Genomic DNA, 14,824 nt, shown 5'->3' with positions numbered 1-14,824 from the left:
GATTCTGTTGTGTATGTGTCCACCCATAGGCAGTGTGCACTGACAGCGCTGAATGATGTGCGCCAGTACCTGAGTGTGGAGGCGGGCCAGGTGGCGGTAAGTAGAGTAGATCCTAGTATGACTACCAGTCTGTTTAGCTATCATTTCACTTCTTGGCACGCCTTGTCCTGATAAACATAAGACACAGAGTACTTGGAGTGGAATGTTAGATAAACAGACTGGACCCAGGTTAGATCCACAGTGACTTAAGTGTGGCTCATGATCAGTTTGTGAATGAGGATGTTGATGAAAGGGGGAAAAGAGTGCACAGTAAATGTAATTCAAATCACGTTTTATTTGTCACATGCTCCGAATACAACCGGTGTAGACCTTACCGTGAAATGCTTATTTACAAGCCCTTAACCAACAATGCAGTTCAAGAAAGATTGAGATTGTGTCATCTGTTGAGGCGGTATGCGATTTGGAGTGGGTCTAGGGTTTCCGGGATAATACTGTTGATGTGAGCCATGACCAGCCTTTCAAAGTATTTCATGGCTACAGACGTGAGTGCTACGGGTTAGTAATCATTTAGGCAGGTTACTTTCACTTCCTCTAGCACAGGGACTATCGTGGTCTGCTTGAAACATGTAGGTACAGTTGAAGTAGGAAGTTTACATACACCTTAGCCAAATACATTTAAACTCAGTTTTTCACAATTCCTGACATTTAGTCAGAGTAAACATTCCCTGTCTTAGGCCAGTTAAGATTACCACTTTATTTTAAGAAGGTGAAATGTCAGAATAATAGTAGAGAGAATAATTTATTTCAGCTTTTATTTCTTTCATTACATTCCCAGTGGGCCAGAAGTTGACATACACTTAATTAGTATTTGGTAGCATTGCCTTTAAATTGTTTAACTTGGGTCAAACGTTTCGGATAGACTTCCACAAGCTTCCCACAATAAGTTGGGTGAATTTTTGGCCCATTCCTCCTGACAGAGGCCTCCTTGCTCACACACGCTTTTTCAGTTCTGCCCACAAATGTTCTATGGGGTTGAGGCCAGGGCTTTGTGATGGCCACTCTAATACCTTGACTTTGTTGTCCTTAACCTCTTGGTCCTACCTGGCACGCAGGCGTCCCATCTAGACATCTGGAAATGCAAATGCGCTACGCTAAATGCTAATAGTACTAGTTAAAACTCAAACGTTCATTAAAATACACATGCAGGGTATTGAATTAAAGCTACACTCGTTGTGAATCCAGGCAACAAGTCAGATTTTTAAAATGCTTTTCGGCGAAAGCATGAGAAGCTATTATAGTTTGCACCGCAACTCGTATACATGTTCATGGTTTGCTTGGTGCTCCCAGGACTCTTAACCTGAATGTAATGAGGATGTTGTGACTGACTGGAGTTTGGCCTTGATTGCCTCAGGTGTTTGATGCCACGAACACCACACGGCAGAGGAGAGGGACCATCACCAGGTTTGCAGAACAGAACGGCTTTAAGGTATGGAACCCCAGAGTCAGACATTAGTATCTGTAGTTATTGTCTGTTTTGTGGGATTCACTACTTTTTTTCTAGTGTACAGTATACTTCACTGTAGTGTATTTTATACTGAATCTTCATTTTCATCCTCCCAGGTGTTCTTTGTGGAGTCTGTGTGTGAAGACCCTGATGTCATTGCGGAGAACATAGTGGTGTGTGATATCTCTGCTATCTTTCCACATTGTATGTAGGCCACTAGTTATGTAAAAGATCAGACATGATTGCGCAGGAAATTCAAGACTTCTTCTTTGATATTTTATATTCCTGTAAGACAGGCCTCCTGATTTTAATCATTTCTACCATCTTTATGTTGACATGCCCTGGCTAACTTTCAGAAATGAAGCAAGATAGCTGTTTTTCAGTTCTGACTAGAGGGAGTACAGCTACGACCAGAAGTTACTTTTCCAAAGCTGGTTAGAAGAATTTAGGCAGCAGGTTAGGATAATTAACGTGGCAGGTTGGGAGACTTGGGTTAAGGTTAAGAAAAGGTTTAGGATTAGCTAAAATGCTCTCCGAGCATGCTCTTTCTCTATTTCTCTTGACTCATTTCCTCTTCCTGTTTTTATTTCCTGTCTGTCGGTGCAGCAAGTGAAGCTGGGTAGTCCTGACTACATAGACTGTAATACAGAAGAGGTCGTTGAGGATTTCATGAAGAGGATCAAGTGCTATGAGAACTCTTACCAGCCACTGGATGAGGTTCTAGACAGGTGAGTGATTACACACACACACACACACACATACACTAGTGGTTTCAGAATACTCTCCAACAATATATTGGACAGGTGAGAATACACACACATAGAATACACATGGACAAGGTCCACAGTCATTTAACAGCCTCACACTGCTAATAAATCTGATAGTCACCCATACTCCACCCCCCACCCCCCAGGGATTTGTCCTACATCAAGATAATGGATGTGGGCCGGAGGTACCTGGTGAACCAGGTCCAGGACCACATACAGAGCCGGATCGTCTACTACCTGATGAACATCCACATCACACCACGCTCCATCTACCTGTGTCGCCATGGAGAGAGTGACCACAACGTCAAGGGACGCATCGGAGGAGACTCTGGCCTGTCTGGCAGGGGCAAGGAGGTGTTTGTTTGTATGTGTCTGTCCATCTATTCATAATAGAAATATATACTGCATGTAACGTCATTATTTCTCTCCCTGCCTGTTGGTCAGTTTGCAAAGTGTCTGGAGAAGTTCATCCAAGAGCAGAACATTAAGGATCTGAAGGTGTGGACCAGCCAGATGAAGAGGACCATCCAGACAGCTGAGGCTGTGGCTGTGCCCTACGAGCAGTGGAAGGCTCTCAACGAGATAGATGCTGTATGTGTTTGTATGTGTGTGCAATGTTTGTTTCTATTTTGGCTATTGGTACTATTTTGGCTATTGGTATTATATTTTGTTTGATTTATAATCTATTAAATAATAAATACAATCTAAGAAGATCAGTCAATGTGATTGACGGTTACCATGTCTCCTAAATTTACTGTTAAACAGGCTTGTTGTTTTGTTTTCTCCCTCTTTCAGGGAGTGTGTGAGGAGATGATGTATGAGGAGATTCAGGGACATTTCCCTCAGGAGTTTGCACTGAGAGACCAGGACAAATACCGCTACCGCTACCCTAAAGGAGAGGTGAGTCCATCACAGCACCAATTCTCTCCCTCTCACTTTTTGTGTGTTAACTTCTTGGATATAGGGGGCGCTCTTTTCATTTATGGATAAAAAAACGTTCCAGTTTTAAACAAGATATTTTGTCACGAAAAGATGCTCGACTATGCATATAATTTACAGCTTTGGAAAGAAAACACTCTGACGTTTCCATATCTGCAAACATATTATCTGTGAGTGCCACAGAACTGATGCTACAGGCGAAACCAAGATGAAACTTCAAACAGGAAGTGAGCCAAATTTTTGAGGCGCTGTTTTCCAATGTCTCCTTATATGGCTGTGAATGCGCCCGGAATGAGCCTACACTTTCTGCTGTTTCCCCAAGGTGTCTGCAGCATTGTGACGTATTTGTAGGCATATTATTGGAAGATTGACCATAAGAGACTACATTTACCAGGTGTCCGCCTGGTGTCCTCAGTCGAAATTGGTGCGTAATCTCCAGCTGCAAGTATTCTTCCAGAGGAGAAACCAAATGATACATCATCGAATAGATGTGAAAAACACCTTGAGGATTGATTCTAAACAACGTTTGCCATGTTTCTGTCGATATTATGGAGTTAATTTGGAAAAAAGTTTGGCATTTTGATGACTGAATTTTCGGGGTTTTTTGGTAGCCAAACGTGATTTTCTCCTACACAAAGAATCTTTTTGGAAAAAAGACGAAAATTCCAAATAGTTTCCATTATGTCCACAGAAACATGTCAAAGTTTTTTATAATCAATCCTCAGGTTGTTTTTAAAATTATATAATTGATAATATATCAACCGCAAATGTCTTTCACAGTAGGAGAGGGGAAAGCAATGGCTGTCCAAATTCTGTTGCGCAAGCAAAACTCATGTGACCACTTGACGCGATGTTATCGTTCTGGCTCATTTTTTAAAATAAAAGCCTGAAACTATGTCTGAAGACTGTTGACACATTGAGGAAGCGATAGGAAAAGGAATCTGGTTCATATCCCTTTAAATCCAGCAAAGGGAGGCTATGGAACATGGAGTTAAAAATAGAAGCCACTTCCTGTTTTGATTTTCCTCCGGGTTTCGCCTGCAATATCAGTTCTGTTATACTCACAGACAATATTTTGACAGTTTTGGAAACTTTAGAGTGTTTTCTATCCAATATTAATAATACTATGCATATATTAGCAACTGAGACTTAGGAGCTTGCCGTTTACAATGGACACCTTTTCATCCAAGCTACTCAATACTGCCCCTGCAGCCATATGAAGTTAACAGGCCTCTGCTTGTTCCCTCAGTCCTATGAGGACCTGGTGCAGCGTCTGGAGCCAGTCATCATGGAGCTGGAAAGACAGGAGAACGTCCTGGTCATCTGTCACCAGGCTGTCATGCGCTGCCTGCTCGCTTACTTTCTGGATAAGAGCGCAGGTAGCGTATATCTCTTCAAATCCATTTTATTCATAAAGTCCTTTTTACATCAGCAGATGTCGCAAAGTGCTTATACAGAAACTAAGCCTAAAACCCCAAACAGCAAGCAATGCAGGTGTAGAAGCACGGCGGCTAGGAAAAACTCCTAGAAAGGCAGGAACCTAGGAAGGAACCAGGCTTGGGGGGGGGGGGCAGTCCTCTTCTGGTAGTGCCCAGTGGAGATTATAGGAGTACATGGCCATTAAGGCCAGATTGTTCTTCAAGATGTTCAAATGTTCATAGATGACCAGCAGGGTCAAATAATATTCAGTGGTTGTATCAGTTGAGAGAGGTTGAGAGAGGTTGAGAGAGAGAGAGAGGTTGAGAGGGAGGGGTCGAGAGACAGAGAGAGGTCGAGCGAGAGACAGAGAGAGGTCGAGCGAGAGACAGAGAGAGGTCGAGCGAGAGGCAGAGAGAGGTCGAGCGAGAGGCAGAGAGAGGTCGAGCGAGAGGCAGAGAGAGGTCGAGCGAGAGGCAGAGAGAGGTCGAGCGAGAGGCAGAGAGAGGGAGGGGTTGAGAGGGAGGGGTCGAGAGAAGTCGAGAGGGAGGGAGAGAGGGGTCGAGAGGGAGGGAGAGAGGGGTCGAGAGGGAGGGAGAGAGGGGTCGAGAGGGAGGGAGAGAGGGGTCGAGAGGGAGGGAGAGAGGGGTCGAGAGGGAGGGAGAGAGGGGTCGAGAGGGAGGGAGAGAGGTCGAGAGGGAGAGAGAGAGAGGTCGAGGGAGGGAGGGAGAGAGAGGTCGGGAGGGAGGGGTCGAGAAGTCGAGGGAGAGAGGGAGGCCGAGAAGGTGGGAGAGAGGGAGGTCGAGGGAAAGGTCGAGAGAGGTCGAGAGAGAGAGGGAGGGAGAGAGGGGTCGAGAGGGAGGGAGAGAGAGGTCGAGGGAGAGAGAGAGGTCGAGGGAGGGAGAGAGAGGTCGAGAGGGGTCGGGAGGGAGGGGTCGAGAAGTCGAGGGAGAGAGGGAGGGAGAGAGAGGTCGAGAGGGAGGGAGAGAGAGGCCGAGAAGGTGGGAGAGAGGGAGGTCGGGAGAGAGGGAGGTCGAGAGAGAGGGAGGTCGAGAGAGAGGGAGGTCGAGAGAGAGGGAGGTCGAGAGAGAGGGAGGTCGAGAGAGGGAGGTCGAGAGAGGGAGGTCGAGAGAGAGAGAGAGAGGTCGAGAGAGAGAGAGGTCGAGAGAGAGAGAGGTCGAGAGAGAGAGGTCGAGAGAGAGAGGTCGAGAGAGAGAGGGAGAGAGGGGTCGAGAAGTCGAGGGAGAGAGGGGTCGAGAAGTCGAGGGAGAGAGGGGTCGAGAGGGAGGGAGACAGAGGTCGAGGGGGAGGGAGACAGAGGTCGAGGGGGAGGGAGAGAGAAAGGTCGAGGGGGAGGGAGAGAGAAAGGTCGAGGGGGATGGAGAGAGGGGTCGAGGGAGGGAGAGAGGGGTCGAGAGGGAGGGAGAGAGGGGTCGAGAGGGAGGGAGAGGGGTCGAGAGGGAGGGAGAGGGGTCGAGAGGGAGAGAGAGAGAGGTCGAGGGAGGGAGGGAGAGAGAGGTCGGGAGGGAGGGGTCGAGAAGTCGAGGGAGAGAGGGAGGCCGAGAAGGTGGGAGAGAGGGAGGTCGAGGGAAAGGTCGAGAGAGAGGGAGAGAGGGGTCGAGAGGGAGGGAGAGAGAGAGGGAGGGAGAGAGAGGTCGAGAGGAAGAGAGAGAGGTCGAGAGGGAGAGAGAGAGGTCGAGGGAGAGAGAGAGGTCGAGGGAGGGAGAGAGAGGTCGAGAGGGGTCGGGAGGGAGGGGTCGAGAAGTCGAGGGAGAGAGGGAGGGAGAGAGAGGTCGAGAGGGAGGGAGAGAGAGGCCGAGAAGGTGGGAGAGAGGGAGGTCGGGAGAGAGGGAGGTCGGGAGAGAGGGAGGTCGGGAGAGAGGGAGGTCGGGAGAGAGGGAGGTCGGGAGAGAGGGAGGTCGAGAGAGAGAGGTCGAGAGAGAGAGGTCGAGAGAGAGAGGTCGAGAGAGAGAGAGAGAGAGAGGTCGAGAGAGAGAGAGGTCGAGAGAGAGAGGTCGAGAGAGAGAGGTCGAGAGAGAGAGGTCGAGAGAGAGAGGTCGAGAGAGAGAGGTCGAGAGAGAGAGGTCGAGAGAGGTCGAGAAGTCGAGGGAGAGAGGGGTCGAGAGGTCGAGGGAGAGAGGGGTCGAGAAGTCGAGGGAGAGAGGGGTCGAGAAGTCGAGGGAGAGAGGGGTCGAGAGGGAGGGAGAGAGAGGTCGAGAGGGAGGGAGAGAGGTCGAGGGAGAGAGAGAGAGAGAGGGAGAGAGAGAGGTCGAGGGAGAGAGAGAGGTCGAGGGAGAGAGGTCGAGGGAGAGAGAGAGAGGTCGGTCGAGAGAGAGGTCGGTCGAGAGAGAGGTCGGTCGAGAGAGAGGTCGGTCGAGAGAGAGGTCGGTCGAGAGAGAGAGGTCGAGAGAGAGAGGTCGAGAGGGAGGGAGACAGAGGTCGAGAGGGAGGGAGAGAGAAAGGTCGAGGGGGAGGGAGAGAGAGAGGTCGAGGGAGAGGGAGAGAGAGAGGTCGAGGGAGAGGGAGAGAGAGAGGTCGAGAGAGGGAGAGAGAGAGGTCGAGGGAGAGAGAGAGGTCGAGAGAGAGAGAGAGAGAGAGGTCGAGAGAGAGGACGAGAGAGAGAGAGGTCGAGAGGGAGGGAGAGAGAGGTCGAGAGGGAGGGAGAGAGAGGTCGAGAGGGAGGGAGAGAGAGAGAGGTCGAGAGGGAGGGAGAGAGAAAGGTCGAGGGAGAGGGAGAGAGAGAGGTCGAGAGAGAGAGGTCGAGGGAGAGAGAGAGGTCGAGGGAGAGAGGTCGAGAGAGAGGACGAGGGAGAGAGAGAGGTCGAGGGAGAGAGAGAGGTCGAGAGAGAGGTCGAGGTCGAGAGAGAGGTCGAGGTCGAGAGAGAGGTCGAGGTCGAGAGAGAGGTCGAGAGAGAGGTCGAGAGAGAGGTCGAGAGAGAGGTCGAGAGAGAGGTCGAGAGAGAGGTCGAGAGAGAGGTCGAGAGAGAGGTCGAGGAGAGAGAGAGGTCGAGGGAGAGAGAGAGGTCGAGGGAGAGAGAGAGGTCGAGAGAGAGGTCGAGAGAGAGGTCGAGGGAGAGAGAGAGGTCGAGGTCGAGAGAGAGGTCGAGGTCGAGAGAGAGGTCGAGGTCGAGAGAGAGGTCGAGAGAGAGGTCGAGAGAGAGGTCGAGAGAGAGGTCGAGAGAGAGGTCGAGGGAGAGAGAGAGGTCGAGGGAGAGAGAGAGGTCGAGGGAGAGAGAGAGGTCGAGGGAGAGAGGGAGGGAGAGAGAAAGGTCGAGGGGGAGGGAGAGAGAGAGGTCGAGGGAGAGGGAGAGGGAGAGAGAGAGGTCGAGGGAGAGGGAGAGGGAGAGAGAGAGGTCGAGAGGGAGGGAGAGAGAGGTCGAGAGGGAGGGAGAGAGAAAGGTCGAGGGGGAGGGAGAGAGAGGTCGAGGGAGAGGGAGAGAGGTCGAGGGAGAGGTCGAGGGAGAGAGAGAGGTCGAGGGAGAGAGAGGTCGAGGGAGAGAGAGAGGTCGAGGGAGAGGGAGTCGAGAGAGGTCGAGAGAGAGGTCGAGAGGGAGAGAGAGAGGTCGAGGGAGAGAGAGAGGTCGAGGGAGGGAGGGAGAGAGAGAGGTCGAGGGAGAGGTCGAGGGAGAGAGAGAGGTCGAGGGAGAGAGAGAGGTCGAGGGAGAGAGAGGGTCGAGGAGAGAGAGAGGTCGAGAGAGAGGTCGAGGAGAGAGAGAGGGCGAGGGAGAGGGAGAGAGAGAGGTCGAGAGAGAGGTCGAGGGAGAGAGAGAGGTCGAGGGAGAGAGAGAGGTCGAGGGAGAGAGAGAGAGAGGACGAGAGGGAGAGGGGACGAGGGAGAGAGGGGTCGAGAGAGAGGTCGAGAGAGAGGTCGAGAGAGGTCGAGAGAGAGAGGTCGAGAGAGAGAGGTCGAGAGAGAGAGGAGAGAGAGGTCGAGAGAGAGAGAGAGAGAGAGAGAGAGAGAGAGAGAGAGGTCGAGAGAGAGGTCGAGAGAGAGGTCGAGAGAGAGGTCGAGAGAGAGAGAGAGAGAGAGAGAGAGAGAGAGGTCGAGAGAGAGAGAGGTCGAGAGAGAGAGAGGTCGAGAGAGAGAGAGGTCGAGAGAGAGAGAGGTCGAGAGAGAGAGAGAGAGAGAGAGAGAGAGAGAGAGAGTCGAGAGAGAGAGAGAGAGAGAGAGAGAGAGAGAGAGAGAGAGAGAGAGAGAGAGAGAGAGAGAGAGAGAGAGAGAGAGAGAGAGAGAGAGAGAGAGAGAGAGAGAGAGAGCGGTGGTCGAGAGAGAGAGCGGTGTCGAGAGAGGTCGAGAGAGAGAGAGAGAGAGAGAGAGAGGTCGAGAGAGAGAGAGAGAGGTCGAGAGAGATCGAGAGAGAGCGGTCGAGAGAGAGCGGTCGAGAGAGAGAGAGAGAGAGAGGTCGAGAGAGAGAGAGAGAGCGGTCGAGAGAGAGAGCGGTCGAGAGAGAGAGAGGTCGAGAGAGGTCGAGAGAGAGCGAGAGAGAGGTCGAGAGAGAGAGGTCGAGAGAGAGAGGTCGAGAGAGAGAGGTCGAGAGAGAGCGGTCGAGAGCGAGCGGTCGAGGGAGAGTGAGAGGTAGAGAGAGAGAGAGAGGTCGAGAGAGAGAGGGGGCGAGAGAGGTCGAGAGAGAGGTCGAGAGAGAGAGGTCGAGAGAGAGGTAGAGAGAGAGAGAGAGAGGTAGAGAGAGAGAGAGAGAGGTCGAGAGAGAGAGAGAGAGGGGTAGAGAGAGAGAGAGAGAGAGAGGTCGAGAGAGAGAGAGGTCGAGAGAGAGAGAGGTCGAGAGAGAGAGAGGTCGAGAGAGAGAGAGCGGTCGAGAGAGAGCGAGAGGTCGAGAGAGAGAGCGAGGTCGAGAGAGAGAGGGTCGAGAGCGAGCGGTCGAGGGAGAGTGAGAGGTAGAGAGAGAGAGCGAGGTCGAGAGAGAGAGGGGTCGAGAGAGGTCGAGAGAGAGAGAGGTCGAGAGAGAGAGAGGGCGAGAGGGAGAGAGGTCGAGAGAGGGCGAGAGAGGTCGAGAGAGAGAGGTCGAGAGAGAGAGGTCGAGAGAGAGAGAGGTCGAGAGAGGTCGAGCGAGAGAGGTCGAGAGCGAGAGAGGTCGAGAGCGAGAGAGGTCGAGAGCGAGAGAGGTCGAGAGCGAGAGAGGTCGAGAGCGAGAGAGGTCGAGAGCGAGAGAGGTCGAGAGCGAGAGAGGTCGAGAGCGAGAGAGGTCGAGAGCGAGAGAGAGAGGTCGAGAGCGAGAGAGAGAGGTCGAGAGCGAGAGAGAGAGGTCGAGAGCGAGAGAGAGAGGTCGAGAGAGAGGTCGAGAGAGAGGTCGACAGAGAGCGGTCGAGAGAGAGAGAGGTCGAGAGAGAGAGGTCGAGAGAGAGAGGTCGAGAGAGAGAGGTCGAGAGCGAGCGGTCATTAGAGAGAGCGAGCGGTCATTAGAGAGAGCGAGCGGTCATTAGAGAGAGCGAGCGGTCGAGAGAGAGCGAGCGGTCGAGAGAGAGAGAGCGAGCGGTCGAGAGAGAGAGAGCGAGCGAGTGGTCGAGAGAGAGAGAGAGAGCGAGCGGTCGAGAGAGAGAGAGGTCGAGAGAGAGAGAGGTCGAGAGAGAGAGAGGTCGAGAGAGAGAGAGGTCGAGAGAGAGAGAGGTCGAGAGAGAGGTCGAGAGAGAGGTCGAGAGAGAGAGACTAACTAGAGCGAGGGGTCAGCCAGGGGTCAAAAGGGCAGGTAATACGCCCCAGTATTACAGCTTCATTTATACTATAAAACGAAAAATGTTCAGAGTGAGTGTTCTGCATGTCCTGTTCACCTGTCATGATCAGATAAGCATTGGAATAGGATTTCATTAGCTCTAACACAACTAAATTGAATCTATTTAGGCATCGTTGTACGTTCTGTTTTTGTTCTTCAGAGGAGCTGCCTTACCTGAAGTGCCCTTTGCACACTGTACTGAAGCTGACACCTGTGGCTTATGGTGAGTACACTATTGTCAATAACTGCATTAAAAGTGTATTAGTAACACAGCATAAGAGTTCAGTGACATGCTTTATTCCATGTATATTTACTCCAATGACATGTATTCATCCCTTGGATTCAGATCACCTGGATACTTTAAATCCAGTGCCACTGTTTAAATGTACAGTAGTAGTGTTAGGCCAGGATTCAATCAGGTCAGCGTTAACCCGCGGTAACTGGCAATCACATAGCAAGTCATTGTTTTTGTTTAGGCAATGTAGGATCTGTCAAATCCACAAACGGCTCCTGGCATTATACCTATCGCAACATTTCCATTGGATGCACATTGGTAGTCACATTAGTAGAAATCCCAAGTAGCCGTGTTACAAGTTCAAACACTGGAATGTGTGATGTTATCTACTCCTTCATTAGGCTGATGTAAATCCTTATTATTTAATGATATTCAATTTGAGTGTAATTGCTTCTGCAGTCCCTTCAGAAATTGTTCAGACCCCTTGAGTTTTTCCACGTTTTGTTACTTTACAGCCTTATTCTAAAATGGATTAAATAAATAACAATCCTCAGCAATCTACACACACCCCTAATGACAGAGCGAAAACAGTTTTTTTGTCATTTAGCAAATGTACTAAAAATAAACAGATACCTTATTTACATAAGTATTCAGACCCTTTGCTATGAGACTCTAAATTGAGCTCAGGTGCATCCTGTTTTCATTGATCATCCTCGAGATGTTTCTACAACTGGATTGGAGTCCACCTGTGGTAAATTAAATTGATTGGACATGATTTAGAAGGCACACACCTGTCTATAAGGTCCCACAGTTGACAGTGCATGTCAGAGCAAAAACCAAGCTATGAGGTCGAAAGGAATTGTCCGTAGAGCTCCGGGACAGGATTGTGTCGAGGCACAGATCTGAGGAAGGATACAACATATTTTGGGCTGCATTGAAGGTCCCTAAAAACAGTGGCTTCCATCATTTTTAAATGAAGGAAGTTTGGAACCACCAAGACTTCCTAGAGCTGGCCACCTGGCCAAACTGAGAAATCGAGGGAGAAGGGCCTTTGTCAGGGAGGTGACCAAGAACCCAATAGTCACTGGCAGAGCTCTGGAGGTCCTCTGTGGAGATGGGAGAACCTTCCAGAAGGACATCCATCTCTGCAGCACTCCACCAATCAGGCCTTTATGATAGAGTGGCCAGACGGAAGCCACTCCTCAGTAAAAGGCACATGACAGCCCACTTGGAGTTTACCAAAAGGCACCTAAAGACTCACAGACCATGAGAAACAACATTCTCTGGTCTGGAAACCAAGTTTGACCTCTTTGGCCTGAATGCCAAGCATGATGTCTGGAGGTTACCTCGCACCATCTCTACGGTGAAGCATGGTGATGGCAGCATCATGCTATGGGAATGTTTTTCAGCGGCAGGGACTGGGAGACTAGTCAGGATCGAGGAAAAGATGAACGGAGCCAAGTACAGAGAGATCCTTGATAAAAACCTGCTCCAGAGCACTCAGGACCTCAGACTAGGGTGAAGGTTAACTTTCCAACAGGACAACAACCCTAAGCACACAGCCAAGACAACACAGGAGTGGCTTTGAGACAAGTCTCTGAATGTCCTTGAGTGGCCAAGCCAGAGCCCCGACTTGATCCCGATCGAACATCTCTGGAGAGACCTGAAAATAGCTGTGCAGCAACACTCTCCATCCAACCTGACAGAGCTTGAGAGGATCTGCAGAGAATATTAGGAGAAACTCTCCAAATACAGGTCTGCCAAGCTTGTAGTGTCATACCTAAAAGGCTTGATGCTGTAATCACTGCCAACGGGCTTTCAACAAAGTAATGAGTTGAAGGTCTGAATACTTATGTAAATGTGATATTTAAGTTTTTTTATTTGTAATTAAATTTGCAAAAAATTCTAAACCTGTTTTTGAATTGTCATTATGGATTGATGTCGGGGGAAAAAACAATTTAATTAGTATTTAAAAATTAGGCTGTAGCAAAATGTGGAAAAAGTATAGCCTACATTTTCTCATTCTTAACTTCTAAAGTGGGTGGGATGGGTGTGGCTTCCTGACAAAGAACACAAGAACAGTTGCTTACTAATTTGACATCTCCAGCGCTGTTAAACCTGCAATTGTTGGTTACTGTGGGGTAACACTGATCTAATTGATCCCTGGCCTTAGTCTATGTATTAAACAGTGTACTGCTGCTGCCCATAAAAATTTACATTACATTTACATTTAAGTCATTTAGCAGACGCTCTTATCCAGAGCGACTTACAAATTGGTGCATACACCTTATGACAACCAGTGGAACAGCCACTTGCATCTAAATCTTGTTGGGGGAGAAGGGGGGTGAGAAGGATTACTTACCCTTACTTACCCTATCCAAAAACACATGTGTCCTCAATCTCTTCCCTTTCTATTTCTGTCTCTAACTATTGTTTTGTTTTCTTCTCTTCCTGTCCCTGTAGGCTGTAAAGTAGAGTCTGTCTTTTTGAACGTGGAAGCTGTGAACACCCACAGGGACAGGCCAGAGGTAGGTACCCCAGACAAGTGCCCTCACTGGGCTTGCACTCTAAAACAGAGCGAGTAAGAGGTTCAGGGTCAATTGGACTAACCTTATCTGTGTCCTAGTGCTGACTGATCTCTTTTCATTGTTACAGAATGTAGACACTTCACGGATGCCGGAGGAAGCCCTGTTCACAGTCCCCGCCCACCAGTGATTAGGGACAGTTCCCAAGACTACAGAGTGACATCACTCACCATGGCCACTTCCTCTACTCAATCAGCAATCAATCCAAATTTCTCTTTTAATTTGTTCCTTGCAGTGGGATTGGAAAAAAAACGTATCCGGATTGGACATATTCCTCGTTCAGGTTCACCTCATCTTTCTCTTTTCTTCTGTGCAATGAAAGTCTAGACAACTGGAATCCAGTTCAATGGTGATTTGCCCCACTATCGGGGTATGTGTGAGAGTGTGTGCATGTGAGTGTGTTTTGTATGTGTGTGAGTGTATATGATCAAGATAAGGACAATCTGATTTGAAACCTATTTTAAATACAGGACATATGGCTTTTCATCAAATTGTAGAGTTGAGCTTTTCTGAAATCGTGTCTGTCACAGGCAGCCCAATTCTGATCTTTTTCTACTAATTGGTCTTTTTACCAATCAGATTAACTCTTTTTTTCACAATAATTTGGCAAAAGATCAGAGTTGGGCTGCCTGTGCAAACACAGTCAAAGAACCATATGTTGACATTGTACATTGCTTGTTCTTAGTATTTTAGTGTTTGTCCACCCCATTTAAAAAATAATAATAATGTATTTGTTGAATTTCCTATTAAACTAACTATTGCATTACAAGTTTGAGGCTGTGATATGCAGACTCTAAAGCGGGGACACGAATTGTAGCTAGTAATTTTTATGTCTGGTATAAAATCAGGCTGTTCCTATAAAGGCAGTTTTGCGTATCTATCATTTTCAATTAAATTAATCTTCATCTAGTTAAAATCTAAAGAGATTGACAAGTTTGTTTCCACGTTGCATCAGTGATATGCTATATCTAGAATGTTTTTATCTATTGTTCAATGTCTACTAATGAAGGATACTTTATCTAAAATGCTGCTGTAGTTCAGTAGCACAGGAATAGTTGTTGCTATCATAACAAATCAATTGAAATGACTTCTAATGCCTGTGTAAACGCATATATTTGTAATGATCACCATAATCAGTTGTCTGTAATGCGTTGAATGTCATTAAATCGCTCACTGGTATTATATAGTTTTAAGCATTTTCAGCATGTCTTGTTTGTCAAAGTGTCAAGAATATGATTCTGTCAATGTAAATATCTACATCATCCAAATGTAATAAATATTTTGAGTCTCTTGCTGTTGTCTTCTGCTCAAAGTATTGAACTGTTTTGTGTAGTCTTCACATTTTGCTGCCTTAGTTAAGGACCAGTAGTAAATGACATAATGTACAGTTGAAGTCGGAAGTTTACATACACCTTAGCCAAGTACATTTAAACTCAGTTTTTCACAATTCCTGACATTTAATCGTAGTAAAAATTCCCTGTTTTAGTTGTTAGGATCACTACTTTAATTTAAGCATGTGAAATGTCAGAATAATAGTAGAGAGAATGATTTATTTCAGCTTTTCTTTCTTTCATCGCATTCCCAGTGGGTCAGAAGTTTACAAACTCAATTAGCATTTGGTAGCATTGCCAAAAGCATTGTCATTGAATTTT

The 14,824-nt window shown here is 48.3% G+C and overlaps 1 protein-coding gene and 1 long non-coding RNA gene across 4 annotated transcripts in view; both read left to right on the top strand.

Annotated features, from left to right (window-relative positions):
• The window catches only part of LOC118400319 (6-phosphofructo-2-kinase/fructose-2,6-bisphosphatase 4-like), a 49,478-nt gene extending 35,016 nt beyond the window's left edge, over positions 1-14,462 (top strand). For all 3 annotated transcript variants that reach the window (XM_035797025.2, XM_052473563.1, XM_035797024.2), the window contains 11 exons: positions 30-96; positions 1,412-1,486; positions 1,621-1,677; positions 2,111-2,232; positions 2,418-2,625; positions 2,716-2,862; positions 3,067-3,171; positions 4,460-4,589; positions 10,513-10,575; positions 13,051-13,115; positions 13,243-14,462. In XM_035797025.2, coding sequence (XP_035652918.1) covers positions 30-96; positions 1,412-1,486; positions 1,621-1,677; positions 2,111-2,232; positions 2,418-2,625; positions 2,716-2,862; positions 3,067-3,171; positions 4,460-4,589; positions 10,513-10,575; positions 13,051-13,115; positions 13,243-13,302 — 1,099 coding nt within the window. In that variant the 3' untranslated portion in view covers positions 13,303-14,462. The remainder of the gene's footprint in view (positions 1-29; positions 97-1,411; positions 1,487-1,620; positions 1,678-2,110; positions 2,233-2,417; positions 2,626-2,715; positions 2,863-3,066; positions 3,172-4,459; positions 4,590-10,512; positions 10,576-13,050; positions 13,116-13,242) is intronic.
• On the top strand, positions 6,890-7,741 carry LOC127910316 (uncharacterized). Its single transcript, XR_008074299.1, has 3 exons — positions 6,890-6,946; positions 7,409-7,482; positions 7,722-7,741. It is a non-coding gene; the product is annotated as an uncharacterized LOC127910316 (long non-coding RNA).
• Positions 14,463-14,824: the final 362 nt, after the last annotated feature.

The sequence above is a fragment of the Oncorhynchus keta genome, chromosome 21, assembly GCF_023373465.1.
Source record: "Oncorhynchus keta strain PuntledgeMale-10-30-2019 chromosome 21, Oket_V2, whole genome shotgun sequence".
Taxonomy (NCBI): domain Eukaryota; kingdom Metazoa; phylum Chordata; class Actinopteri; order Salmoniformes; family Salmonidae; genus Oncorhynchus; species Oncorhynchus keta.
This window is presented reverse-complemented; position numbering and strand designations above follow the sequence as displayed.